The 26,353-nt window shown below is 61.9% G+C and overlaps 10 protein-coding genes across 10 annotated transcripts in view; 5 read left to right on the top strand and 5 right to left on the bottom strand.

Moving 5' to 3' along the window:
- Window positions 1-122: 122 nt before the first annotated feature.
- RHTO_06844 (UPF0586 protein C9orf41-like protein) lies at window positions 123-1,729 on the bottom strand (the record flags this gene model as incomplete). Its single annotated transcript, XM_016420503.1, has 9 exons — window positions 123-218; window positions 283-386; window positions 437-550; window positions 610-823; window positions 884-989; window positions 1,049-1,131; window positions 1,192-1,239; window positions 1,302-1,421; window positions 1,481-1,729. The coding sequence occupies 9 exons, from the start codon at window positions 1,727-1,729 to the stop codon at window positions 123-125; spliced, it is 1,134 nt and encodes a 377-aa protein (XP_016274904.1).
- Window positions 1,730-1,949: 220 nt separating this feature from the next.
- Window positions 1,950-4,112, top strand: RHTO_06843 (nicotinate phosphoribosyltransferase; the record flags this gene model as incomplete). Its single annotated transcript, XM_016420502.1, has 12 exons — window positions 1,950-2,023; window positions 2,100-2,215; window positions 2,302-2,528; window positions 2,593-2,668; window positions 2,736-2,959; window positions 3,024-3,107; window positions 3,180-3,372; window positions 3,432-3,545; window positions 3,605-3,687; window positions 3,753-3,770; window positions 3,844-3,897; window positions 4,011-4,112. The coding sequence occupies 12 exons, from the start codon at window positions 1,950-1,952 to the stop codon at window positions 4,110-4,112; spliced, it is 1,365 nt and encodes a 454-aa protein (XP_016274903.1).
- Window positions 4,113-4,275: 163 nt separating this feature from the next.
- On the bottom strand, window positions 4,276-5,757 carry RHTO_06842 (peroxisomal 3,2-trans-enoyl-CoA isomerase; the record flags this gene model as incomplete). The annotated part of the gene is made up of 12 exons (XM_016420501.1): window positions 4,276-4,378; window positions 4,451-4,503; window positions 4,564-4,714; window positions 4,771-4,898; window positions 4,953-4,963; window positions 5,023-5,088; window positions 5,147-5,195; window positions 5,250-5,303; window positions 5,362-5,424; window positions 5,486-5,511; window positions 5,579-5,618; window positions 5,698-5,757. The coding sequence occupies 12 exons, from the start codon at window positions 5,755-5,757 to the stop codon at window positions 4,276-4,278; spliced, it is 804 nt and encodes a 267-aa protein (XP_016274902.1).
- A 209-nt stretch (window positions 5,758-5,966) lies between these two features.
- On the bottom strand, window positions 5,967-8,436 carry RHTO_06841 (putative CAP64 protein; the record flags this gene model as incomplete). Its single annotated transcript, XM_016420500.1, has 5 exons — window positions 5,967-6,169; window positions 6,235-6,389; window positions 6,448-7,543; window positions 7,599-8,275; window positions 8,351-8,436. The coding sequence occupies 5 exons, from the start codon at window positions 8,434-8,436 to the stop codon at window positions 5,967-5,969; spliced, it is 2,217 nt and encodes a 738-aa protein (XP_016274901.1).
- Window positions 8,437-9,018: 582 nt separating this feature from the next.
- RHTO_06840 (protein-histidine kinase) lies at window positions 9,019-13,826 on the bottom strand (the record flags this gene model as incomplete). Its single annotated transcript, XM_016420499.1, has 16 exons — window positions 9,019-9,069; window positions 9,129-9,196; window positions 9,256-9,418; window positions 9,475-9,587; window positions 9,644-9,797; window positions 9,856-11,077; window positions 11,137-11,414; window positions 11,476-11,595; window positions 11,653-12,081; window positions 12,144-12,284; window positions 12,349-12,400; window positions 12,462-12,500; window positions 12,557-12,605; window positions 12,673-12,920; window positions 12,987-13,025; window positions 13,087-13,826. 16 exons carry the CDS (start codon window positions 13,824-13,826, stop codon window positions 9,019-9,021), a joined length of 3,906 nt encoding a protein of 1,301 aa, XP_016274900.1.
- Window positions 13,827-14,592: 766 nt separating this feature from the next.
- On the top strand, window positions 14,593-15,443 carry RHTO_06839 (uncharacterized protein; the record flags this gene model as incomplete). Its single annotated transcript, XM_016420498.1, has 3 exons — window positions 14,593-14,862; window positions 14,985-15,039; window positions 15,250-15,443. 3 exons carry the CDS (start codon window positions 14,593-14,595, stop codon window positions 15,441-15,443), a joined length of 519 nt encoding a protein of 172 aa, XP_016274899.1.
- A 1,039-nt stretch (window positions 15,444-16,482) lies between these two features.
- Window positions 16,483-17,881, top strand: RHTO_06838 (Ras-related protein Rab-4B; the record flags this gene model as incomplete). Its single annotated transcript, XM_016420497.1, has 9 exons — window positions 16,483-16,528; window positions 16,649-16,666; window positions 16,772-16,798; window positions 16,887-16,940; window positions 17,002-17,028; window positions 17,085-17,298; window positions 17,358-17,512; window positions 17,576-17,625; window positions 17,705-17,881. The coding sequence occupies 9 exons, from the start codon at window positions 16,483-16,485 to the stop codon at window positions 17,879-17,881; spliced, it is 768 nt and encodes a 255-aa protein (XP_016274898.1).
- A 340-nt stretch (window positions 17,882-18,221) lies between these two features.
- Window positions 18,222-22,270, top strand: RHTO_06837 (zinc finger protein; the record flags this gene model as incomplete). Its single annotated transcript, XM_016420496.1, has 5 exons — window positions 18,222-18,576; window positions 18,648-18,714; window positions 18,843-18,943; window positions 19,612-19,898; window positions 19,961-22,270. 5 exons carry the CDS (start codon window positions 18,222-18,224, stop codon window positions 22,268-22,270), a joined length of 3,120 nt encoding a protein of 1,039 aa, XP_016274897.1.
- Window positions 22,271-23,348: 1,078 nt separating this feature from the next.
- Window positions 23,349-25,010, top strand: RHTO_06836 (phospholipase/carboxylesterase family protein; the record flags this gene model as incomplete). Its single annotated transcript, XM_016420495.1, has 6 exons — window positions 23,349-23,869; window positions 23,948-23,985; window positions 24,131-24,265; window positions 24,322-24,428; window positions 24,490-24,557; window positions 24,614-25,010. The coding sequence occupies 6 exons, from the start codon at window positions 23,349-23,351 to the stop codon at window positions 25,008-25,010; spliced, it is 1,266 nt and encodes a 421-aa protein (XP_016274896.1).
- Window positions 25,011-25,295: 285 nt separating this feature from the next.
- RHTO_06835 (capsule protein, glycosyltransferase family 69 protein) overlaps window positions 25,296-26,353 on the bottom strand; it is a gene marked incomplete at both ends in the record, with an annotated part of 3,098 nt that continues 2,040 nt past the window's right edge. Inside the window, 2 exons of the mRNA XM_016420494.1 lie at window positions 25,296-25,355; window positions 25,428-25,498. Coding sequence (XP_016274895.1) covers window positions 25,296-25,355; window positions 25,428-25,498 — 131 coding nt within the window. The remainder of the gene's footprint in view (window positions 25,356-25,427; window positions 25,499-26,353) is intronic.

Genomic DNA, 26,353 nt, shown 5'->3' with positions numbered 1-26,353 from the left:
GGGTGCGAGCGATGAGGGGTGCGAGCGGCGACGCTGATCGAAGGAAGTCAAAGGATGCGCGGAATGCCTGCTCACCGGCCTGCAACGCACTTCGTGACGGTTTGCTGGAGCGAGAAGACCGTCTACACCTTGCGTGCCGTCCAGAACGCAGCTGTGTACTCGTGCCGCAGCATCGAGAGCGGGTTGGTCGTGTAGCACGTCTTGACCTCGCGCTCGTCCTGCGTGGACGATTTCAGCCGTCGCACGACGTTTGCAGCACAGAGGCAGGCAGTCGAAACGCACTGATAGCTCGAACCCGATCTTGCGAGCCAGTGCCTTGACGTCCTCGAGCGGCAGCTCGAGCGAACTCGAGTCTCGATCCGCCTCGAAGTGCCACAGAGTTGGTCCTGCAAGCGGCGCGTCAGTTTGAGCGCCTGCTTGCGATGGGAAAACGCACCGAGGTTGATCCAGAGGCCGCCTGGCTTGAGCAAGCCGTGGATGGTCTCGAGGTACGCGACGACGTTACGCGCGGTATCGAGGAAGAAGCACGTCACGCAGACGTCCCATGAGCCTGGCAGAGTGTCTAGTCAGCTAGAGTTCATTCGGAAGAAGCAAACGGCGGAAACGCACCCGGCGCATCGCCGTACACCTCGAGAAAGTCGCCTGCCGCGAAGGAGAACTCCGCTTCACCGCCGGCAATGTCGTTCGGCGCGACGTCGGGTATTAGGCAGGGGTGGAGAAGGTCTTCCCGCGAACGAATGTTGCTGAAACTGTGCAGGTACGGGTGAAGGGTGAACTCGCTTGGCGTCGAGCAGTTATTGAGGATGAAGGATGAGGCGATGAGCTGCAAGTTGGATTCCCTCAGTGCAGGCACACTCCTGCAGCTGAGATTAGCGGGACTCACCATGTGCAACGAGAATTCGTTTGCCTGGCAGGAGAAGCCCGCCCTTACTATCTCCCACGCCAGCCGACCGAGACCTGCGCCGGGCACGAGAACCTTGACATTCGCTCTGTACAGCGCGAGCGAGTCAGCCTGGAGGACCTGCGCGATAAGCCAGCAAAAACGCACTTTTCGCTCGGCGACAGCTGTGCGAAGCAGCTTGTGAGCGAGTCGAGGATCGGTTGATACGCCGTGTCGCGCTCGTTTCTTCCCTGAGGCGCATGCAAAGAGCGTGAGTCGGCAGAAGGGCACGCAGATTCGGCTAAACCCACCGTTTCGCTCCAATCCCGCACGCACTGTCGCAAGGTGCTGCGCAAACGCTGCGAGAACGCGCAACAGTATCAGAAGCCTGTGATACGTTTGAAGATAGGCGTTTGCGCACCTCATGGTCGGCGTCGGTCGGCGCAGGCGCGTTAAGAGCAGCGTCCTCGGGCGGCGGGAACGGGTTCGCCTCGATCATGCGCTGAACAAGTTCAGCGTTGACTTCCAGCTTCTCGTCTACCTGTGGAAGAACTCGATTAACCAAGTGAACAGCGAGATCAGGAGGGAAAGGGGACGAACTTCTCGAAGAAGCGAGTTGTAGTCGGGTAGCAAGTCCCGATGCCGCTTCGGTAGGGCGTAGAAGTCCGCCCGTCGTCGTTGATTCAATGAGAGTGCAGCTCGTCGGTACAAATCAAACGTAGCCTGAACTTGCGCCTGGTGAGCAGCCTCGTCGAAAGAGTCGGAGGCAGCAGGCGGATCTGAGTCGTGGGAGTGGCCGTGAGCGTGTGCGTGACCATGAGCATGGTCTTGAGGATGCTCGTGATCCATCTTCAGCCCCGATAAGCGCAAGCGAGTGACAAGTCGCTCCTCAACAGGGTCGGGAGGAGGTTCCCCTCGTCCACAACAGCTCGCTCGCTCCGAAACGCTCGAAAGACTGGCAGATAGGCTCTGTCACACCCACTGAGACAGACCGTACCCCTCCTGCCCCCGCCAGCTCGTCCGCGTCCTCCCCACTTCTTCATCGTCTCCGAAACTCTCGACGACTGCAATGGCCGACGCCTCGCCTCCGCCAGAGTGCTACATCCAGAGCTTGCTCGATGTCGACTTGTACAAGCTGTCCATGTGCGTTCAACCCCCCAGCGCGCCCCGTCGTGGCCCACAAGCTGATGCGCTCATCGAGACGATCCCGGGTCAACAGGCAGTATGCGGTCCTGGAAGCGTATCCCGGTGTGAACGTCAAGTACCGCTTCACGAACCGCAGCGGCACCAAGTTCACCCGACCGATGTATGACGCCGTCCTTGCCGCTATCAAGCGTGAGTCTCGCTTGACCCCGTTGACTCGAAGGCGAGGCGGTTCTGTTCGCTCAGACAGTCGCTGATAGCTTGAGTGTGGCATGCAGACCTCGGAACGCTCCGCCTCCAGCCCGAAGAACGCGCCTTCCTCGAACGCCACTGCCCCTACTTCCCCAAATCCTACCTCGACTACCTTTCCAACTTCCGCTTGCGACCAGACGAGCAGGTCAAGGTCGAGTTTGTGCCGAACGGAGAGAAAGATGCGGATGGCACCGAGTGGGGAGGGTTCGACCTCGAGATCCACGGCCTGTGGACCGAGACGATCCTGTACGAGGTGCGCTCGCGGCGGGGCTAACGAGGTTGCACGGCGAGCTCGCTTACCAACAGCTCGTTTGCAGGTCCCGTTGATGTCGATCATTTCGGAGGCCTACTTCACGCACGTCGACACCAAGTGGGATTACGTCGGACAATACGGTGAGTTGGTTGACATCTGGCTGGGTGTCCGTGATTCGCTCGCTCACAACGCGGATAACGCTCGCAGAGAACGCTCGCCAAAAAGGACTCGCCCTCTACCGCGCCGGCTGCATCCTCTCCGAGTTCGGCTCGCGCCGCCGACGAACGTACAAGGCCCACGACATTGTCATGCGCGGGCTGATCAAGGCGAATGAGGAATGCGGGAACGGCAAGGAGGGCAAAGGCGGCAAGTTGAGCGGGACTTCGAACGTGCACTTTGCGCAGAAGTACGATTTGGCGCCGATTGGCACGGTGGGTACAGCTCTAGGTTTAGGTTAACACACAGTGCAGCGCAAACTGACCGGACGGACTGCAGATAGCCCACGAATTGATCATGGGCATCGCGGCGCTGGAAGGGTACGAGGGCAGCAACGGGCGCATGATGGACATGTGGGAGAAGGTGCGCCTGTCAATACAGAGCTGCGGCGCGGCAATCGCAAGGAGAAAGCCCATTGACGCGCACGATTCGCAGATCTACCCGGACGGCTCGCTCGGCATTGCTTTGACCGACACCTTCACGACCAAGCCGTTCTTCGACGACTTTGTCTCCAACCCCGAGCGCGCACGACGGTGGAAAGGATTGCGGCAAGACTCGGGCGATCCATTCAAGTTCATCCCGGTCGCGAAGGAGGCGTTCCAAAGGGTCGGCGCGGATCCTAGCAAGAGTGCGTACTTTCTCGCCTCCGTCGCATGAGCCTGCGACTGACGGAATGCTTGTCCGCAGAAATCGTCGTCTTCTCCGACTCGCTCGACGTCAAGCGCTGCCTCGAGCTCAAGAAGGCGTCGGACAAAGCCGGCATCGGCTGCTCCTTCGGCGTCGGCACAGACTTGACGAATGGTGCGCGAAGTTGCTTTACCGTTCTCGAACTCGAGCTGACCCTGCTCCTGCTTCGGCAGACTTCCGCCATGTCGAGCAACCTGAGCAGCAGGAGCACCTTGGAGACGGGCCAATCCGGACAGAGGGTGCGAAGAGCAAGGCGGTGCGTTCCCTTTCATGTCCTTGCTCGGGAGAAAGCCGCTAAGCCTCCGCCGTACGCTCCTTCAGCTCAACATGGTCATCAAGGTGCGTTTGCGCTTCTGTGCTAGCCCAAAGGGCTTTACTACCGCCTTAGTGACTGACCTCCTCTCTTTCTCAGCTCTACTCGATCAACGACCAGTTTTGCGTCAAGATCTCGGACGAGTTGACCAAGGTGAGCAAGCGCAGACTGCCGACTCCGACTCGAGTCCCCTCCTGGCCGAAAGCCGGGAAGGCTTGGATGCGATCGAGCGCTCAGTTCGTCGATGCTAACTACTGCTCTGACAGAACACCGGCGACCCCGAAGCCGTCCGCCTCGTCAAGCGCCGCTTCGGCCTCGAAGACCACGGCGCCGAAAGCGACGCCGCAAAATGGGGACCGACCGTCTAGCACGCTCGCATCTCACGCTTGTCGTCTCTCTCGCATGTCGCTTGCCGTCACTACTGATTCGCAATACCTAGCCTCGCAATCCTAGACCCAGCCGTACTCTGCCCGCTTGACCTGCAAAAGTACACCAACCGCAGAACGCATGCGACGCCTGCGATGTGCGCATCTAGATCTTGTGACGCATCTGCTTCGAGGCAAGTTGGGCGAAGCGTGCTTGCGGCTTGCCTGTTGCGAAGCGCTCGGCGCCGGCGAAGACTTCGCGGGTGTTGCTGCGTGGCACAAAGACTTCGTCAGCGTCGAACGAGGTCGTCGGAGAGCCAAAGGAGGAACGAGGAGCTCACGCCTGCTCGGGGTCGGGCAAGGCAGCGCGGATGAGTTGCTTCGACTTGACGATCTGCGCGTCCTCCTCCCGTCAGTCTCGCTCTGGTCCCAAAGCCACGAAGAACGAACGCACCGCGTCAAGCTCGAGACCGGCAAGCTGCTGCTCGAGCGCGGCGAGGAGCGCCTTGCGGAAAGACGTGTCGGGCTGCGGCGGGAAGAGGCCGTTGAAGAAGCCGTTCTGGTGGAGCTCCTGCGCCGAAAGCTTCTTGCCAAACAGAAGAGCCCTGCACAAAAACTGTAAGCGTTGCGCATGAGGAGGAAAGAGGGAAGGGGGACGCACTCGTTCGCCTTTGCGAGACCCATTCGCTGGACGAGGCTCTGCGATGCGCCGCCCTCGCAGACGAGGGAGATTGCTGAGAAAGGCGTGAGGAAGTAGGCGTTCTCGACGGCGTAGATGAAGTCGCAGTACTGTTGCGAGATTCGTTAGGAAGGCGACGGGGTCAGCGGCAGGTGAAGACGCACGCCTAGCAGAGCTGCAAAGCGAGGTCTGTCAGTATGAGCACAAGCGAGATGGGCGACGAGTGGAAGGTACCCGCAGACAAGCCGATCGCCGGACCGTTGAGTCCAGCGACGAGAATTTTGCTGTGCCGGTAGAAGGCTGCCGCGCAAACCCGATGTCAGCGTAGCCTTTCGTGGAGGGTCGAAGGTATGCTCACATCGCGTAAGGTCGAGGTTACCGCCGCTCAGCCGCTCAAGCGCCGAGACCTGCGAGCTGGACAATGAACTCCAGTCGGCGAAAGACAAGGAAAAGCGACGAACCCTAGCGTCCTCGCCGCTGAAATCTTCCCGAGTAGCCTTGACATCAGCTCCAGCCTGTAGAATTTGTATGGGTTTGCAAGGTCAAGTGTACGGTGAGAGGGAGAAGACGGACGCTGAAGAAGTCGCCCTTTCCGGTGAGGACGGTCACGAAGACTTCGGGCTTGCGGTCGATGTCCTGTCGACACACGTAGCGAGTCAGTTATAGTTGTGAAGGAAAGCATAATAGTGCGGTGTACCTGCAAGATGGACGACAACCGCTTGTCTGCGAGGAGGAAGCGAGGAAACGGTGAGTCGACGTCTCCGCGCATCAGAAGTCAATCCGCACGCACAGAGTGTCGAGTCGAGAGCATTCTTCTTCTGCGGCTGATTCTGCGTGCGGACGAGAGGATGAGGTGAGCGAACTTGTCGGCGGGGAAAGCTGGCGCAACGAGGAGGAAGCGGGACGCACGAGGGTGACGATGGCGAATGGCGCCTGGATCTCGACGAGGATTGCGTCTGCGGGTGCCATTGTCGTCGTCGTCGTCAAGTTGCGCGGTGGAGAAGAAGAGAGCGAAAGTCGGACGGTTGAGCAAGCCGGCTCCGAAGGATCGCTGCGGTTTGTGGGGCGGAGCCAAGTCCGGTAGCAAGCCGGCAGCGACGACGGCGACATATACATAACGAAGTGAACAATGCAGGCGAGCGATAGTGTGTACAACAACGGGTACAGCGAAGGCAGGCTCAGGTCGAGATGAGGCCGATGAGGCGGAAGTTGACGTTCTTGCTCGAAGGATGAGACGACTTGCTGGCCGGCAGCAACTCGAACGTCACGTCGTGGTCGCCTGGCGAGACGTCCTTGAAGACCTCCGTCGGGACGCCGATGCTCCAGCCGAGATCCCACCAGCCGGCGAGCTGCTTGCCGCGAGAACGGTCGCCGTCGAGGTCTGCGAAAGGCGAAGGATTGTCAGCGCCGAGCACCCGATTGAACGAGGTCAAGAGCTGCACGCACAAACGAGAACGTCCCCGAGGTCGTAGAAGCGCGAGTGCAGCCAGTCCGCGAGGATAGTCCCGCCCGCACCGACTTGAACGCGAAAAGTCACGCTCGAGCCGGGCTTGCTCGCCGCTAGGTACTGCTTGTCGCGCGCCCAGGCGAGCTTCGACCATCTGTCACGTGATCGTCGTCAGCGGGAGAGTAGGGAGTGAGAAGATGGCGAGGACGCACCCCTTGTTCTTGACCGGCTCGACAAGCGACTTCGCGTTCCCGACCTGGATGCACGTAGGCTTCGGCAACTCCCACATGCCCTCGTCGACCGTATGGCCCTTCTTGTCGAACGAGAAAGGCGTAAAGAGGCTTCGTGCGGGGAGAGGACGGACCAACTCGTCCTTCCGAGGAGGATAGTCGAGTAGCGGATCCACGTCGCCGTCCCTTCGACCACCTATGAGTCGCAGACCGCTTTGATGAGCGTTCAGGCGGGACGTGGCGGCGGCCATGACTTCCTGCTGGGCGAGACAGGCCTGCTCTTCGAGGTAGGCGAGGAGGACATCGGCGAGGAGTTCATGACCTCGATCGTTTGGGTGGTGCAGATCGGGGAGGAAGAGGTCGTCGATCTTTTTCAACGCTGTGCCAGACGTAGAGCCGGACGAGAGGCCGTGTACGGGACCGAAGAGCGCGTGCTTGACGGAGAGGACGGGGATGTCGTAGAAGTGCGCGGCGGGGAGATGGTCGTACTCTGCGTTCGCCGTCGCCGCCGTCGTCGAAGCGAGTAACAAGCTCGCCGCCTCGAGCGCGATAATCGCCGGCTGACTCGGCAAAGACCTGAGCGTCCTGAGCAACTTCTCGAAATCGCGTGTCGCCTGTTCGCCTCCAGGCCAGACATCGTTCACCCCGCTCTCGACAATAACGAGGTCCGGCCCCTTGCCCCAGTCGAGGTTCTTCCGCCGGAGGGTCATCTCTTCCTCGAAGCAGTAGGCGAAGAAGGCGGACCCGGTCGCGCTTTTCGAGCCGTTGATCAGCTGCGTCGAGGGGCGGCGTCGAGAACCGGCGTGGCTGCTCTTTGCGCGGCCGGGCTTCTTCTTGCTCGACTTGCGCTTCGCAGCCCGCTTGGCGAGACGAAGTCGGTGAAAAGCTGCCTTCGAGTCGCCATCCTCCGCTGCGTCGCGCTCATGTAGTCGAGGACGAGAGGAAGGGGGAAAGAGCCGAGAAGGCGAGCTGGGTACAAGGTCGCGGTCGCCCTCCATCGGGAACGTCCGCTGGAACCACCGCAAGACATGAGCGTGCCAGCACTCGGTCTTCTGGTCGACGCCTCGGCAGTTCGAGACTGTCTTCCGAGTCATTAGCATGCGTCGCAGGGAGGAAGAGCGGGCGGAACGCACCTGATCCGCCGAGAACTAGGATCCGAAACGGTTCCTCCCCCTCAAACTTCTGCACCTCGCCCTCGGAACCCTCCTTGTGCCGCTTCAATCCATAGAGCGCACTCCGCATTGCGCGCTTCAAGACTCGTCGGACTTCTGTCCCTGTCCCGGCGAAGAGAATCGAGTGGTCGAGGATGTCGGGGTGGAGAGGGGAGGAAGCGGCAGAAGGTGGCGGTCGATACTTGGCGCATATCGAGGATGAAGAGGCGGAGGTGACGAGGGTGGGGGAGCAGGGTTCGCAGGTGAGAGGGAGGAACGGCTTGACGAGCGAGTTGGACTGCGTTCGGGCGGAGCCAACCGACTCTCTCTCGTCTTCGAGGTCCGTCGCCGTCTCGACGTCGTCCACATCGTCATTCTCCACCCCTTCGGCGTCCGCCAAAGCCTCCTCCCCTCCCTCTTCCGCGACTTGCACCTCTTCCTCCTCCTCGAGTTCCGCCCTATGCTTCACCGGTTCCAGATGCGCATCAAAGTCAAAGTTGGGATGCTCGCCCAGCTCTGCGAGTCCCGCAAGACTGGATCTCGAGAGTGCCGGGTCGGGCGGGTGGTTCGAGCGGCCGACGAGGAGGAAGACGATGCAGAGTGCGAGAGCGGTCGCTGGCAGGGCGAACGACGGGCGCAGGCGGAGTCTCGCAATCGGTCTGCCGGCGCACTGGTCAGCTCTTCTAGCGCGCCGATAAGTCGTGCTGCGAGAGCGATGAGATGAAGCGACGCACGTCTTGTTGTCGCGGAGAGCGTCGTCGAGGAAGGCCGTCGACAGCGTGCGCGACCGTCGCCAGCTCTTGCTGTCGCGGCGAGCCATGCATCAGAAACACACAAAGCAACGACAAACGAGCACGAAGCAAGTCCGCCAAGGAATCTCGCAAACCGAGCAGGATCCTCTCGTCGCGCTCGCGTTGGTGCGCGGGGTGGTGAAGTGCTCTCCTTGGCGACGACGAATGCGGGACAACGCACACGATGCAAGAGACACACACACACACAGTAGACACTCGGACAACCCGGACAAAACGATGCGAGGGTACGGCAAAGGGAGAGAGAGCGGGAGAGAGGAAGGGGAGGTTGCGTCGCACAGCGGCAATGGCGAGAGTCGCTCGGGGAGGGACGGAGGGAGAAGGGGAGAGGATGACATGATAGGCGAGAACGTAGACGTACAATGCGAGCGAGCGGAACGAGGGGAAGACGAAAGGGTATGGTCGAGTGCCGACGCGAGAAGGTATGCACAAGTTGTTGGCGCGTCGGCGTTCGTCGCGGAGACAAATGTACAGTCGAAGGGTGCGAGTGACGGGCTGGCGGAGGATTCATTGCTGGGGGTCGTTCTGGCGAGAGTTTGACTTGGCGGCAAAGACGCCTGATGAACCGCCAGCGCAATGTGTGCAAGATGAGGTTAAGGGTGGGTCAGGAAGATGGACGTGGCAGGAGACGGACCAGCTCGTCTCTGCAGCGAGGAGAGACGTTAGCGCAGTATTTGGGCGAGTTGAAGCGAGACGAGCGCACCTGCAAGACCACCTTGTTGATCGTGGCGAGCAAGTCTGGCTTGCGAAGCGGCTTGGTAAGGTACTCGTCTACGCGACAAGCCGTGTCAGCCACCGCGACCTCGGACAAGCCGAGACCCGCAACGCACCCATGCCAACCTCGATGCACTTCTCTCGGTCGCCCAGCATCGCGTGCGCCGTCAGCGCCACAATCGGTAGCCGCTCGAGGCCGTTCTCGCGCTCAAACTTGCGGATGATCTGCGTCGCTTCGTGGCCGCCCATGATCGGCATCGACAAGTCCATCAGGACGACCTGTTCGTTCGCGTGCGTCAGTACGAGCGTTGGAGAATGGAGAGGGAACGGCGCACATCGTAGAAATTCTTCTTGACCGCCTCGAGCGCGAGAGCACCGTTCTCGACCACCTCAGTCTGGTGTCCAGCACTCTCGAGGAACTTGAGCGCGACCTTCTGGTTGACGATGTCTGCGAGGGAGACCGGTGTCAGGCATCGCCCAGTAAGACAGGCACGGTGCACGCACTGTCTTCGGCGAGGAGGACCTTGAACGAGGCGTCGCCGCCCCGCTCGGAAGGTATCCGGTTGCTCGCCTCGAGCGCCGGCAAGAGCGCATTGCACATGTCCTGCGCGTTTGTCGGCGACTCGACGCAGTTGGCAATGCCAAAGTCGAGGCAGTACTGCGGAACGGAAGCGGGTCAGTCCGTGGTGCAAGGGGAAGAGGCCAGATGAGCGCACCTTGAGGTTGAGCTGCGGGATCTGCGGGGTGACGAGGACGAGGGGGATGTAGCGGAGGTGTTCGACGTCGCGGAGACGCTCGACGACCGAGAGCTGGTCGACGAGGACCGTGTCGAAGTAGCCGGTTTGCGAGTGGTCGAGAAGACACGCTTCCTCGAGTGTATCGACGACGGTGATCTCGAGTCCGAGCTGCTCGACAGACTCGATGACGCTCGGGTCATGGTGCAGAGTGTCAATGAAGAGGATGCGCCGGCCAGGGTGCGGGATGAGCGTCTTCTGCCGGACCTGGTCGAGGTTCCACTCGCCGATCCTGCACTGGATCGTGAAGTAGAACTGCGAGCCACGGCCGAACTGCGACGTGACCCAGAGCTCGCCGCCCATGAGCTGCACGAGGCGCTTCGAGATGGTAAGGCCGAGACCGGTGCCGCCGTACTTGCGAGTCGTCGAGCCGTCAGCTTGTGCGAAGGTGTCGAAGATGAGGTTGAGCTTGTCGGGCTTGATGCCGATGCCGGTGTCGCTGATGCAGAACTCGAGCTGGTACGTCTTCTCCTCGAGGTCGGCTGCACCGAGGCGGCACGAGAGGGCAACCTGGCCGCGCTGGGTGAACTTGATGGCATTGCCGACGAGGTTTGTGATGACTTGTCGCAGGCGGAAGGGGTCGCCGACGAGGAGGTCGGGGATGTCACTCTCGACAGAGTACATCAGGTCGAGCCGGCTCTGCGTCGCTTTGACCGCGAGCGTCTTGAGGATGCCAAAGACGGCCGAGCGGACGCTGAAGGGGATCTGCTCGACCGTCATGCGACCCGCCTCGATCTTTGAGATGTCGAGAATGTCATCGATGATGAGGAGAAGCGAGTTGGCGAGGTTCGAGACGATCATGAGGTTCTCGCGCTGCTGGCGCGTGAGGTCCGTCTCGAGGGTGACGCCCGTCAAGCCGATGATGCCGTTCATGGGCGTCCGGATCTCGTGCGACATGTTGGCGAGGAATTCGGACTTGGAGCGGTTCGCCAATTCGGCCGCCTCCCTCGCCGCCGTGTTCTTCTGCAGCGAGTCGCGAAGCGAGAAGACCATCTTGTTGATCTTGCTCTTGAGCGAATCCATCTCACCGCTCGCCTCGACCGTGACGAACGAGCTGAAGTCGCCTTCCGTCGCGGCTGCCGAGATCTGCGCAAAGGCGCGGACCTGCGAGGTGAGGTTGAGCGCCATCGTGTTGACGTTGTTGCTGTGGGCAAGAGAGGGTGAGTAGACCATCTCTAGCGTTGGGCGGAACGGCGGACGCACGTGATCTCCTGCCAAGTCCCCTCGATGTTGTCGACCTTGGCCGTAACACCCAAGTTACCCTTCGTGCCGACCTCGTGCGCAACGCGGGTAACCTCGGAAGCGAACGTCGCAAGCCGGTCGACCATCTCGTTAATGGTGACGACAAGCTGGAGAACCTCGCCGTTCGCCTCGATCGTGACCTTCTGGCTCAAATCTCCGCGAGCGACTGCGGTCGTGGCTTTGGCGATGCTTCGGACTTGGTCTGTGAGGTTGCCGCACATGACGTTGACCGTGTCGACCTGTCCAACGGAAGCGAGGTCAGCGAGATCCTCACGGGCGAAAGCGAAGCAGGGAACGCACCAGCGACTTCCACTCGCCCGAGACGTTGCTGACGTAGGCTTGACCACCGAGCTGACCGTCCGTGCCGACTTCCTTGGCGACGCGAGTAACTTCGGCGGCGAAGATACGGAGCGAGTCGACCTGTCGCACGTCCGGTCGTCAGCGAGTCCCATCTGGCGAAGGAGGATGCGAACGCACCATCGAGTTGACCGTGAGCTTGAGGTCGAGCATCTCACCCTTGACCTCGACGTCAATCTTCTTCGACAAGTCGCCCTCGGCAACAGCCGTCGTGACCGCCGCAATGGACCTAACCTGCTGCGTCAAGTTGCTCGCCATCTGGTTGACCGAAGCGACCAAGCTCGACCACTCCCCCTGCACGCCCTCGACATTCGCCGTCCCTCCAAGTTGACCCTCCGTCCCGACTTCGAGCGCGACACGCGTGACTTCAGCTGCGAACCGCCGGAGTTGCGCAACCATCGAGTTGACGGTCATCTTGAGCTCTTGGATCTCGCCAGACGCTTCGATGTTGACCGTCTTGCTCAAGTCGCCGTTCGCGACGGCTTTCGTGACCGAGGCGATTTCGCGCACTTGGAGGGTGAGGTTGGCCGCCATCGAGTTGACGCTGAACTGTTCACCGCATGGAAACTTGATCAGTGGTCGCGCAAAGGCACTAGAGGATTGGTACGCACAGTGAGCTCCCGCCACGTTCCCTCAACACCATGCACGATCGCCTGTCCACCCAATTGTCCGTCCGTCCCGACCTCCTTCGCGACACGCGTTACTTCGGCTGCGAAGACTCGCAGGCGCTGGACCATACCGTTGACCGTGGACTGCGGGTAGAGGGGACGTCAGTCTTTGCCTGCAAAGGCGGAAAGGGAGGAGGAGCGGGCGCACCTTGAGGTCGAGCATCTCGCCTTGGACTTCGGCGTCGATGGTCTTTGACAAACTGTGCGAGCAAGCAGGAAGTAAGTTCGAGAATTCAGGCAAGAGGAGCGAGAACTACTCACTCTCCGCTGGCGATGGCAGACGTGACGATGGCGATGGATCTGGCGCGCCGACTAAGCGTCAGGGCATTCCTCATTGGGAAGAAGGGGAAACGCACCGGATCTGGACGGTAAGCTGACTGGCCAAAAGGTTGACGGTCTCGGTGACTGTACCCGCCCAAAAAACCGATCAGCCTCTTCCTCCCATTCTCGCAAGCAAGAGAGGAAAACGCACGGGTTCGCCAGGTCCCCTCAACACCCGTCACGACCGCCTGCCCACCCAACTTTCCGCGCGTGCCGACATCGAGCGCGACACGGGTTACTTCGCTCGAGAAGAGGCGGAGCTTGTACACCATCTCGTTGAGGGTTGTCTGTCGGGCGAAAGGAGATGTTAGTAAGGGTGGAGAAGGAGAGGAGGAAGGAGGACGCGCCTTCAAGACGGCCATCTCGCCCTCGACTTCGGCGTCGATCGTCTTCGTCAAGCTGCGCGCGAGCGAGCGAGCGGGTCAGTGACAAGCTGCTTCGGAGATGGAATCGGGCGCAACGCACTCTCCCCGCGCAATGGCGGAAGTGACGACCGCTATCGACCTGTACTCCTCGAACCTGGTCAGTCCCCGCTTTTTCGCCACCTTCTGATGCGCCCACTCACCGGACCTCGTTGTCGTGAGAGAGCTGAGCCCGGTGCAGCTCTTCCGCATGAAGGACCTTGAGCGCCTGGATCTGGTCCTCGCAGTTCTTGCGGACCTGTTCGACCGAGTCGCCGGGGACGAACGGTCGACGAGTCGACATCTTGGGTGGTGCGCAACCCGCTGCAGCTGCCTCGACTCGCCCATTCGGATCAGCTTCGTCGAAGCCGTCCACGCTGCGAGACTTGGCACCCGAAACCGGCTCCTCCGCGGCCCTCAACCGATCCGCAATCCTCGACAAACTCGCGACGATCGCATCCGTCTCTCCCGGTTTCCCCATCGGCGTCGGGAGAAAGTTGGCAGGTGCGGCATGGCTCTGCGCGAGGTTGTCGAGGTGGTGCCGCACGCTCGCTGGGTCCGACTCGAGCGCCGTCAGGAGCGAGAGGACAAAGGTGGGGAATGTGTGTACGGGTGTCGAGGACGCGAGAGGCTCGGACATGGTGTCCATCGCGAGCGGGGACGCGTCGAGCGAGGAAGTCGTCGTCGCGGTGGGTGGTGGGGCAGACAAGCCGCCAAAGAAGGGCGAGGGGGTCGAGAGGCTGGGTTCGCACGGCGGCGAAGGCCACGACAGAGTGCTGATGGACGTCGCTGGTGTCGAGAGCGCGGCGGACGAGGTCGACGAGCCGGAGGTTAGGTGTGTGAGCGGGGGACGCGAGGAGTCGAAGGCGGGGTCCTCGGTGAAGGGCACGGGCGAGGTGGGCATACAGCTGGGCGTCGTGTGTGGGTTGCTGAGTAGCCTGGTCTGCTAGTCCCGAGTGAAGGTGGTGTTCGAGGGTGACCTCGAGTCGCGGGAGGAGGGGGTGGGAGTCGCTAACGTTCGCGCGCGGTCGGGGCGAGCTGGTGTGCGTGTGCGCGGGCTGAGCGTGTGCGAACGAGCGTGCTCTGCCGTGCCACCAGGCGCAACTAGTCGTGGCCTGAGCGTGGAAAGCGAACAAAGCGAGAGAGGAGGAGAGTCGTGGGCACGGCGTCTTCACCTCGCTCTGCGGGTTCCTATGGTCTCTCTTGGGTCTCTCTATGGCTGATTTGCAATGCACAAGAGGCTGTGGTAATGAAGGAGTACGGGGAGAGTTGGCGAGGAGGGAAGGTGAGCGAGTCCCGCGTGGCATCAAAACCCGCAGCTTCTCATCGAGCGAGCAAGCGAGGTCGTCCAGCTGTGAAGAGCGCGCCCGCAAGTGGTGCAGCGGGCGCAGCGGCAGCCGTTGGCAGCGCGAGCGAGTTGGAGTCGAGCGCAATTGTGCGGTCGACTGTGCCGATACCCGCGATCTCATCAGCGATTGCGAGCCGACTCTGTGCAGTCTCGACCGCGAAGAGCGAACACGCGCAAGCCGGCGGCAGTTCCGCTCCGCGAGTTTGAGCAGGAAGAGAGGGAGGGACAGCGGCGGCGGGGTAGAGAGCGCGCGGGAGTAGCAGTTGAGTGTGATCGCGTAGAGATCCGCCTTCGCTTACTGGGCCACTCGTGAGAGCGTGAGATGGCGCGGCGAGAGCGAAGGCCAAGCGAGCACTGGGTGGGCAACGTGAACGAGAGCTCTGCGTCTCTCGCCGTCTCCAACTCGCTCAGACTGCGACTTGCTGCTCACGAGCGACTGCTGGACTACGCTCACGACCGCCTCCGACCAAACAGCGACTGGCCCAACCGCGAGCAGCGACCCCCCGAGGCGACCTCGCCAACACCCTCTCAGTCTCTCCGCTCGCCCAACACCTACACAGGTCGGGCGCAGCGCACAGGCATGGTGTACTACGTGAGTCGCACTCGCTGCACCTATCCCGCGCACCCGGACGAGCCAAGTTGCCTTGGGAGGGCCAGCGGGATACCTCGTCCCCCTCCCGCCCGCTGATCCGCCCCGTTCTTCTCGCCTGACAGGTCTGCCCAAACTGTGGCAACCGTACCGCAGAATACAGCGAGAGCATGGTCCACTGTGCGTACTCGTTCCCGTCTCGCTTCTCGCCGCCTCGGACCCCTTCGTTCCCCCTCCTCTCTTCCTTCGTTTGGGTCCCCGCTTTTCACCCAATCTTTGGCAGGCTCTCTCGCCAGAGAGTCTCGTCCGCCTCGGCATGGTTGTGACGCTGCGTGCATGTCAAGATTGCTGACTAGAGGAAATCCGCCCGGTCCCTCGTTCCGCCCGCAGACAACGCCTGCGACGTCGTCCGCGTCCGAACCGTCAACTCGCCTCCAGGAAGTACGGTCGGTTTCTCCGCGGGAGCTGGAAAGGAGGGACAGCAGACAGGAGGAGGAACGGGCGGTGGGACGGGTTCGTCCGAGGCGAGTTCTGCGGGCTCAGTAACGCCGGCGAACAGGGAGGGCGAGGCGAAGAAGGAGTGAAGCGCGGAGTGAGGTAAAGAGGATCGCATGTGCGTGAGATACGCTCGCTTTCTGGACTAGCTCCGCCTTACGAGTCGTCGTTCGCAGACACGGAAACCCCCCTCTTCTTCGCCTCCCGCCAGACTTCGCTCCTTCTTCCCTCCCTCTCACCCCGATACCCACCCCGATACACGATACCCCTCGCAACCAGCATCGTCTTCCGCCCCGACTCCGCCGCCAACCGCTACATAGTTGACCACTACTTCCTCCGACCATTCCCGCTTCCTGTCCCCATTCTTTCGGCATAATTTCCCACCTCGCCTCGCGCCTCTCTTTCTCGTCAGCATACTGGGTTTAACGACACCGAAATAGCCCCACCGCGCATATACACGTCTCGCTAGTCGAGCACGTCGCGGATCGCACATTCGGTCAAGCGTCGTCGGGTTACTCTTGCTTCAATCTTGGGTTCTTCTCTCACATTCGTCTCCTTCATTCGGTTTTTCACTTCCTCGCCCACGCGTCTCCTCTCTCGACCGCCAGCCGGAACAGAACGAGGAGTTTCATCGTCCATCTTCATACCGGGTTTCGCAGCGCCTTCTCTCTTATCTTCCTTTCGCCAGGCCGCTGTGGTTTACATATTGCACTCTCTACCCTCCCTCCACTACTCTCCATTCTGTCTCGTCACTGGCTTACCCTCCCTCTCGAGTCCCTTCGTTGCAGAGATTGGCTTTACACTCGTTCGTGCGCCGGATTTGCGGTCTGGCGAGCGCCGAGAGAAGTTAGAACGCTACGCCTCGCGTCTTCCGCGCAAGGAAGGACGGCACAAATTGTCCCCTGGCGTACTCGACGCGTCCGGGGACCAAGATGTCCTCCTCCTCCGCGCTTGCCCTTCGTGCTGCTCGTTTCTCGCTGCGCATTACCCTTCTCTTCTTCCACAGCAGCCGCCAGCTCGAGCAAGCCAACCCGCCCGCCCGCTCGCTCCCTCACGTTCTCCCCACCAGCCTCTTCGCCTTCCGAACTCAGCGTAGAGCCACTGCCTTCTCTCCAGCCAGCCACTACCATGCCAGCGATGGCGGACGGCGACTCTAGTTCTCTCCCAGCTACCGGTGCGCCCTCTCCCCACTGCTTCTCTCCACGCTGAGCAAGAAGAGGGAAGACGATGGGTACGGTGAAGGAACTGCAACTGACGACTGGGCGCGATACGGTGCTGCGTTCGACGGGGCCAGAACTACCGGAACTTTACGGTGCGTTTCTGTGCGCCTCGTTGAGCGGTGTAGGGAGCGAGGAGTGGGGATGGCTGGACGAGGAGGGAGGCTGACTCCACAACCGTCCTTTGTGCTGGATGACAGACTACCTCCTGAAGCTCATCTTGATCGGTACGTCGCGTTCGCTCTTCTCGCTCGAACGAGGAGGCGGAGGACCGAGGAGATGTTGCTGATCGTCTTTCTTCTTACTTCCTCACAGGCGACTCGGGCGTCGGCAAGTCATGCCTGTTGTATCACTTCCTCAATGACCGGAGTACGCTGCCTCTCGCCGCGCCTACCCACGAAAGAGACGCTGACCCGCTCGCAAACCGCAGTTCGGGATCCGTCTCCTCATACCATCGGTCCGCCCACTCCCTCCCTCCATCTCCCGGGACTCGCTGACCTGCTCTTACTGCAGGCGTCGAATTCGCCTCGACCCTGATGCGCCTCCCCTCCTCCATCCCCTCCTCCTCCAGCATCTCCACCTCCGCCTCCCCCTCCTCTCGCCCAGCCGCCTCCAAGACGCTCAAAGTCCAATGCTGGGACTCGGCGGGCCAAGAAAGGTTCAGGAGCGTGACGAGGAATTATTACAGGGGTGCTTGTGGAGCGGTGGTGGTGTTCGATATCACTTCGTGCGTCTCCGTCCGTCTCCCATCGCTTTCCTGCGTGAACTGAGCAGGTTGAGGCACAGTCGACGATCGTTCGAATCCCTTACGAGCTGGTTATCCGACGCCCGCGCACTCGCGTCCCCCGACTTGGAGGTGGTTGTGGTCGGAAACAAGCTGGATCAGGAGGACGACAGGCAGGTGCCGTATCTTGAGGCGAGTCGGTGGGCGCAGGAGCATGGTGAGTCGTCCGTCCGAGCTTTCGAGGGCGGGGAGGGAGAAAGCTGACGTTCGAACGGCGCAGGCGCGCTGTACGTCGAGACATCGAGCAAGACGGGCGAGAACGTCGAGCAGGTGCGCGAGCGAACCTCTTTGATCAGCAGCTATCTCCACTCGAACCTGTTGCTGATGGCTGGTCTGCCTCGGCGTACAGCCCTTCATCCTCCTCGCGCGCGCGATCCTCCTCGCCGTCGAATCTGGCAAACTCGACCCGGACAAGACCGGTTCAGGCGTGTCGTACGGCGAGCGTGCGCTGCGGAGAGTGAGCAGCTGGAATGGGAGTTTGACCGGGGGAGGGAAGGGCGGGTTGTTGGGCGGGAAGTGCTGTTGAGGGTGCGAGGATGGCGCTCTCTCTCGTTCTGCTTCGCCTCCTCCTAATGGTTGTTCCTCTTGCATCGTGTCCTCGTGCTTATTCATCGCCATGTAGCTCCCTTCCTTCGCAAACCGTAGACTGCCGTCAACTCGCCTCGTTTGGCCTCGAGCGAGACAAGAACGAGATCCCGCGGCTGGCTCGCCAAAATCCACTGTACGTATTACCAGCTCAGCACAAGCATCTACAAGCCAGTAGAAGCGAATTGAAGTTGCGAGTTTGCGACTTGGCGAAATCGCGCGAGCTCTCGCGCTCTCGCTCCCACCGCTCACGCTTACACCCGCTCCCCCACTGCTACGCCATGGTCGGAGGGCGACAACGCAAGCCCACAGCACGAGCACTCGACGCAGCCGAGTCGCGCCTGCTCGTCGCCTCTCTCTCGCGCGAGCGCCCACGGGCTGTCGGAGGCCGACCTGCCTCTCCCGCGACTCCCGCGCCGCGCGCGAGTGCGAGCACGAGCACGACAAAGACGACTTATTCGGCTGCTGCTGCGCCGGTCAAGAAGAATGGGCGGGCGCAGAACGCGCGTGGGAAGCAGGCCATCGAGCGCGAGACGGGGATCGCGCAGGAGCAGGTTGACGAGGAGGTCGCGGACGGCACGCTGGAGGGGTCGGCGGGGCTTGGACCCTACGGAGGACAGCAGGACTTGACATTGTGTGCGTGCGAGCTGCTCCTCCGCCTGGTGCTGACGATGCTGACTCGCCGTTGTTTTGGTGCACCCAAACAGACTGCGTCTGCCTCGGATACGACACGGGTGAACAGCCCATGATTCAGTGCGAGCACTGCAGCAACTGGTGCGTCCGACTCCTTGCCTCGTCCCCGGAGTGAGCCGTAAGCTGACCTTCCCCTCCTCTCCGTCTCCGTCCTCGCCTTTCGCCCGCTGCTCTCGCCTGCTTGCTCTGTGCCCTCTCGCTACGCTCAGGTTCCACTTCGGATGCGTCGGCTTGACGGACCAGGTGGCGAGTCAGATCGAGGCGTACTCGTGCGACATGTGCGAGCAGATGGGCATGGGTTCCTCGCGCAGTGAGTTTCTCGTTCCTCTCCCGCCTCTGCTCTCGACAGTTCCGTTCTGTGCGACCCCAGGCTCGTTTCCTGTATGTGGCAGTCTGCGGGCGAGCGCTCGCCGCGGAGGGAGGAGGCGCAAGCCTAGACGTCTGCTTGTCCCGCCGCTCTCGCTCGCCGAGACCGGCCGCGCTCGAGCACACGCCGCTGCCATTGCACGCCGTCGCTACGCCACCTGGGCCACGGCAGCCCCGCCTGCAATCGCACCGCATTGCACCAGCACGCACGCCCCAGCCCTGCCTATCGCACGTAGAGCCCCCGTCCTCACACCACCCCCGTTGCAAAAGGCCGTTGTCCTCCCCTAGTCGACGCCTGTGACACTACTGGTCGAGACTTTGAGGAGCAGCGGGCGAGTCTTAGCCTGGCCTTGGTTGGCAGGCGAGGGCGATGCGGGGGTGGGGGTCGAGCTGGGTGCGAGGCGGGCGGCGAGCGTGGCGATGGGTCGTGTGTAGCAGCTGTAGCAGTACTCGTAGGCGGTTCTGGCGGCGTTCTGAGCGGTTGGGGCGTGGTGGGAGCAGCGAGGTCGCGAGGAAGAGGAGGGGAGACGAGCGCTCGAGGGGAGGCGCGCTGGCTCCGCAACTTGCGACGCGCTCGAACAACTCGCTGACCTTGTTTTCCCATTCTCGCAGTGCTTACTGGCTCATCAACACGCATCGCACCTGTCACGACCTTCTACTCAAAGCGCGGTGACGACGGCGGGCAATACGACGACGAGGACGAGCCGTTTGAGGACGAGGAGGAGGACGAGGGAGAGCCTGAGCCCGAGGACGACGAGGACTTTGAGGAGGACGGCTCGAAGAAGAGGAGCAGGAAGTCGACGGGTGGGAAGGGGATAAGGCGGAAGAAGGAGAGTGCGGAGGAGTCGAGCGACGACTATGACAGCGACGAGGACGACGAGGCGCCCAAGAAGCGCAGGGTGCGTCGCCGTCTCTTCTCTTCTCTCTCGTGATCTCATCTCTGACATTTGTGCGTTTGCAGCGCCCGTCTGCGCCGACCAAGCGCGGCACCGGCTCGCAGCTGGACGTCAAACCTTCCCTGCCTCCGCCAACCTCCGTTCCGCCTTCGGACAAGACTCGCTCGCACGTTGTCAAGCAACTGACGAGCATATTCTCGTCCATCTACGCCGCCGATGCAACCGCCGCCGACTCGGCCAACTCGACCGGCATCGAGATCCGTTCCGCCGCTTTCGCCGAAGAAGTCGAGGGCGAGCTCTTCGAAGGCTACGCCGAGCCGGACGACAAGAACGTCCGCGGCCCGCGTGCCAAGTACAGCGCCAAATTCCGCTCGCTCCACTACAACCTCAAGTCGAACGCGTACCTCCGTTCGCGCGTCGCTGCCAACGAGCTTACCGCCAACAAGCTCGTCAACCTCACCGCCGAAGACTTGCAGACACCCGAACTGCGCGCCATGGCAGAGAGCGTCCGCGCGGCGAGTCTGCGCAACTCGGTCAAGGAGGTTCTTGCGGCTCCGACGGCCAAGCGGACGCACAAGGGTGAGGAGGAGATCGAGAGCGAGGCGAAGTTGATCCTCGAGGCGGAGGAGGCGCAGAAGAACCGCGAAGAGGCGCAGAAGGAGGCGGACCGACACCGGTCCAACTCGGTCGCCGCCGACTCGCCAGGACCGTTCGCCGGTTCTCCCGCCGCCGCCGGCTCGCCCGTCCCTCAGTCTCCCGGCAACCGCGACTCACCTTCCTTCTTCTCGACTGCAACGCCGCGCCACCGCTCGTCACTCGTCCCGGGCGATGCGTCCACCTTCGAGAAACAAGGCTCGCCCGCCCTTCCTGCCGGCTCTCCCAAGCTGGATGAGATAGAGAACGACATGTCGCCTCCGCCGGCTCCAAACAAGCCGCGCGGGAGCACGTCGAGCTTCGACATGTCGTCGATCTGGGGAAAGGTCAAGGCTGCCTCGCCGACGCCAACGGAGGAGCCGAAGGACGGAGACGCCGCTGGTCAGGAGGACAAGGGCGAGGGTGAGGCCAAAGAGGAGAAGGATGAAGACGACGAGGCGGGAGCGCCTATCGACGAGGACTTTGAGGACGACCTGTTCCGCGATCCAGACGCTTCGCCGAAGAAGCGCGCTCCTGCACCTCCGCCTGCGCCCGCATTCGCCGACTTGCCGCCCGTCTGGGCTGGCGACCTCATTGTGCCCGAAGAAGGTGGTGTCCCAGCGTTCGCGATTCAGGTCGGCGGTCGTCCAATCGGCTCGTCGCTCGAAACCTGGACGAAGCTCCTTCCTCGCGGATTGACGACTGCCGGTCGCCTCCCTACCGCCAAGGCGACCAAGTACCTCATCGAGTGCGCGCTGGCGCCGACGCGCGAGCTCATTATTGCCGCGCTCATGCCCGACACGACCGGTCCTTCCGCCGCCTTCCCTCACAAGCCGACCAAGGACTCTTGTCTCGCCAAGCATCAGCACATCGTCGACACGTACCTCAAGCGCGACCGGGTCGGCGTCGTTCAGCCGCCGAAGGAGCTGTCGAAGCTTGTCAAGGACATTTACATCGTCCCGCTGCGGCGAGACGCGTCGGTGCCGGAGTACGTCGAGCTCGTCGATGAGCACTGCCTGCCCGAGAAGCGCAAGCGCAGCGAGGACCTCATCCTCGCCGTCCTCGTCGTGCAAAAGGGTGCCTTGCCAACTGTCAAGCCGCAGCCGACTGCCGTCTCAGCGCCTCCTCCGCCAGTCGTCTCGGCACCGCCAGCAGCATCTCCTCTTCCACCTCCCGCCGCACCATTCGGTGGTTCGCCTGTCCCGCCGCACGGTGTCCACGGCTTCTCCCCTCCTCCGCCCGGCTTCAGCCCGCCTTACCAAACTCAGCCTTACCAGTCTCCGCCACCTCCGCCCGCTGCGCCCGCCGACGCAGGCTTCGACCCAGCCGTCATGCAGTCTCTCCTCTCGCAGGTCGACCCGAACACAATCAACAACTTGCTTGCGAACCCTTCTCTCCTCAACAACCTTCCCGGTTTCGGCGGTTCTTCGGCCACTCAACAGCCGCCGCCTCCGCCGATGCATCAGGGCTACGCACCGCCGCCGCCAGCGATGCACGGATACGCTCCGCCGCCGCCTACGGGCTACGGCTACCCTCCTCCTCCTCCATCTGGACCAGCAGGCCGCGGAGGACCTCCCGTCCACCCTTCGCGGCTCGCCATGATGGGAAACGCGCCGCCTCCGGACGCGCAGTACGGGCAGCAGCACGGAGGAGCGTCGCCAGGAGGATTCGCGCCGCCTGGAGCGCCGAGGGATCAGGGTTGGGGCGCACGACGCGGCGGCGGAGGCGGCTACGGGTATTGAAGGGGAGAAGGGAAGGCTTGTCCGGGTTACTGTCGCGAATTGTTGTGGGAGTCGTCCGCTCTTGTTGGCTCGCTGTAAACAGCCGTTTGTCGAAACTTGGGAATCTCTCGGTTCTTAAATGCCTCGTCGTGGCGACTTGTGTTCGCGCCTGCTGTATCTGCACAGCCAGCAGCAGTGCTGCAGCAAGCAAGTCCAGCGACAAACCTCTTCGACCTCGTCGGAATCTCGACTGGCGCAAACTCCTCCTCCTCTCCTCACCGCTTCATCGCTTCGCCAGCTTCACTGACAGTTGCTGACTGTCCGAAGCAACCACAATCGACGCTTCACGCTGCTCGCCAGCGTCGCAGCCGCCGACTCGCTCTCCTGTCTTTCCGCATGCTCGTCGCGGGCGCACGGCCGCAACGCTCATCAACGAGGACTGATCAGCGCGCCCCTGCCTGGCAGGTGCTTCCCAGGCTAACGAAGGATCCGCTTGACCGCCTGACCGCCCTATCCACCTTAGGGCGCCGAGCCTTGTCGCCAGAATCCTGAGTCGCGGTGTCTTTCCGCCCCCTCGCTCGTCTCCTTCGTCCAAGCCTTGCAACTCCCGACGTCCGTCACTTGCGACCCGAGGGCAATGCACCATGTGCGGTTCAGGCGGAATGGCTTGGCGTGGCCAGATTCAGCCAGTCCTATCGCGTTTGAGCGGACCCTTGCGTGCTTGCGGAGGGTCATTCCGGGGGCAAGTCTTTGTTCCGCGCTGTCTGAGCTTGGTCTGAGCGCGAGCGGAACAACGCTTGTCCGGGCTTCCATAGGTCCACAAGCAGCCTTCGTTGGACGAGCTGGAAGGACCGCAGAAGGCGAGATTTCTCGACTTGGCAGGACTTGGGCTCGTTGTCTCAAGGGACCGTGTTCTGTTTGGGGAGTTTTCGAGCCACCGTCGCTGTCGCGGCGTGCGCAGATCGCTGGACACGCAGCCCTGATTCTCGCGCTTCCGGGGGTCCGGCCGTCAAGCGCTTTCTCACTCCTCCCGCTCCTCCCTCGCCCCTCATCTCGACTCGCTATCGCCCCTGCTGCCTGCGACGACTCGCTCGGCGCCATGTCGGCCACGCCGCTACTCGCCAGCACAACGCCCTCAACGTCCGCCGTCTCCTCGCCCCGGATGTCGCTGGGCGACGACGACAAGTGTACCCCTCTCCTCGGCGCGGCAGCGTCCAAGGAGCGCTACACGCCTGCATTGCCCCCTCTGCCAGCGACAACGAAGCGACCCAGCACCCGCCGCCTCCTCTCGCCTCGCGCCCTCGCAGCCTTTGTCGTTATTGTGGTCGCGCTGGGATGCGGCTTGTACGCAACGCGGTCTTCCCTGGCGGTCCCGCCTGCAGCGGCAGCCTACGTCGACTCTCTCCACGGCATGTTCGGGACAACGCAACGAGTTGCGACACTCGTCGAGCAGATGCATGAGCCGCCCTCCACCGCTTTCGAATCCGACGGCATCTTTGTCCAGGACGCTGCGAAGGGCAATCACACGGTCACTGCCATCCTCATTCACGGCTTGGGCGACTCTGGAGACGGCCGGCCGTTCATCTGGTCGATGCCGCAGGAGTTCCCCTGGGTCCGATGGTGCGTTGGGGGCTCCGCTCATCCGTTTACGACGCGCTAATTAACGGTCGTCTTCCTGGCGGTTCCGCGTCTCGACAGGGTTGCTCCAACGTCCGACTATCTCAACGTGACTGTGCGTGAGGGCAAGAAGACGCGGGCTTGGTTTGACATCCAGTGAGCGGGACTTCCGTCCGTGTGCGAACTGGAGCCTCTCGCAAGAGAGTTTCGCTTCGGCCGATCTCGCTTACTGACCCCTTCTTTGCTCACATAACACTTTTGAAGACGTCTACGAGGACGAGGACGTCAAGGGCTACGTCCACAGCCAGCAGCAGCTCAACCGCCTGATTGACGAGGAGCGGCAGCGGATGGTGACTGCCGGCAAGGAGCCTCGCATTGTCCTCATGGGCTTCTCTCAAGGTCAGTCGACCTCTCGCCCGCAAGCGACGCTGGAAGCTGATGGTCCTCGTGAGCAGGCGGCGCCATGACCCTCCTTTCGACTTTGACCGCCCGCTCCGAGAACCGCATCGAGGCAGCCATTGTTCTCTCGACGTTCCTGCCTATGATTGAGGAGCTCGACGAGGTGCGTTGCCCAACCGTCTGCGAGCCGTGTGTCGAAGACTGACCTCCGCCTCGCTTTCCAGGTCTTCTCGCCCGCTGCTCGCGACACTCCCATCTTGTGGATGCACGGTCGCGAAGATCCGTTCCTTTCGTGCGTCTCTTCAGCGCTCCTCGTTTGCAAGCAACCCTGACGTCGCCTTCTCGCAGGCTCGAAAATGCGGAACTGGGCGTCTCTCGCCTGAGCACCCCGCCTATCAACCTCTCCCGCCTGAAGTTCAAGACCTACGAGGGCTTGATGCACACCTGGACGAACGAGGAGCTCGACGACGTCGCCGACTGGTTCGAGGCGAACGTCCCGGAGCGGCGACAACACTCGGCGCAGGACGCCTTCCACACGCTCTCGCCGGCCGAGCACGAGCAGGAGAAGCACGACGCGGAGGAGAAGATGGAGGTCAAGTGGTTCAAGGCCGAAGCGGAGGTTCCGGCACGACGTCGGTGGAGGAGGAGCATGGTCCCGCGGTCGCTCCGCCGTCACTCGAGGCGACGGGTCGGACCAAAGCGCTTACTCACTGGCGGCGTACTCCCCGGGCAGTTCAGCTTCTGATTATTCTCCGACACGACCAGCGAGACTCGTTGTACCTGCTGTAGCTAGGTTCTTTACGTTTCCATGTTGCCAGATATTAGCGTTGATTCTGTTCTCCAGCATAGCGTCGCACTGAGAGACGCCTGGCATGAGCGAGATGACAGCGTGACGAGGCGTAGAGGATGAGATGGAGATGCCTGATGAGAAGGAGGAGGGAGCTGTCGCGTTGAGGAGGAAGGGAATCTCGTGATCCGCTCCGTACGGCTCTTTCGCCGGCTCGACGAACTGCTCGCCACAGCGTCTAACTTAGGTCGCGGTGAACGAGCGGTCGTGTCGGACAACGATAGGGTCAATCGTCTGGTTCGGCTGCAAGATTCCACCAAGGTCAGTTTCGAGCTGAGGTGAAAGAGACGCAGCTTTAACACGGGCTCGACGCACCGTTTGCTCCCACACAGACTCAACGTCGGGACCTTCGAGGTCTCCGGCGCCGTCCCATCCCCAGCACCAGACTGCGAGCGAAACGGGCGTGGAGAGAGACGTCAGGGAAAGTTGGAAGGCGAGACTGGCACTGTATCATGCGCCTCCTGTCACCCGGTCCTTTTCTGCGCAAATGGCGATGTTAGCGAGGGTCGTCAGGGTTGAGGATGATTGCTGAGCGAAGGAATCGCTCACAGGAACAGGGCGCCGTTGGCTGCCGCAAATCGTGGCAAGGCGGCTGCGTTCAAGGCGTTTGTCAGCATGAAAGAGGAAGAAGGCGTTCTGCACCAATAATAGATAGGAGAGTCTGCGAACGCGAGAGCTCTAGCTGAGAAGGAGCAGGAGGAAAGCGATCCAGCCAGCGTGTGCCAAGGCGTATGGCTCTTCCTGGAGAGGTGTGCAACGAATAGAGCAGCTTTAGCACGCTCGGGCAAGACGCACAAGAGCAGCAGCAAAGCCAGCGGTGCTGCATGGCTTAACGTCTTCGCGCGAGCGTGCAAGCGCCGTCCCCTATGCCCCGAGAGCAAGGACTGACAGCCTACAAGCGAGGTTATTTGTCGCTTCGAGTCAGCAGCGAAACAGAATTATGCTGAACCGCAACTCGATGCCCCAGGCCCTTGGCAATCCATCGCGCCATTCTCCCCAGCAAAGCGGCGTCGCTCGCTCCGCTGCCCAGCGCAAGACCTCATAAAATCCAGCTGCACATATCGAGCGGAAGACTGTCCGTCACGAGCGAGTTGTCGAGTCTGCCGAACCGTCCGTCGCCGCGAAGGGAGATGAGGCGGGGGCGAGTGAGTGTGGCGTTGAGAGGTCTGCGAGGGCGCCTAGAGTAGCATGTAAGGTACACAGAGGCCTGGTGGTGCGCAGCCAGGCGCTCAGAGCGGTTA

Source organism: Rhodotorula toruloides (assembly GCF_000320785.1).
Source record: "Rhodotorula toruloides NP11 unplaced genomic scaffold Scaffold5, whole genome shotgun sequence".
Taxonomy (NCBI): Eukaryota; Fungi; Basidiomycota; class Microbotryomycetes; order Sporidiobolales; family Sporidiobolaceae; genus Rhodotorula; species Rhodotorula toruloides.
The sequence above is the reverse complement of the archived record's forward strand: the minus strand, read 5'-3'. Positions and strand labels throughout refer to the sequence as shown.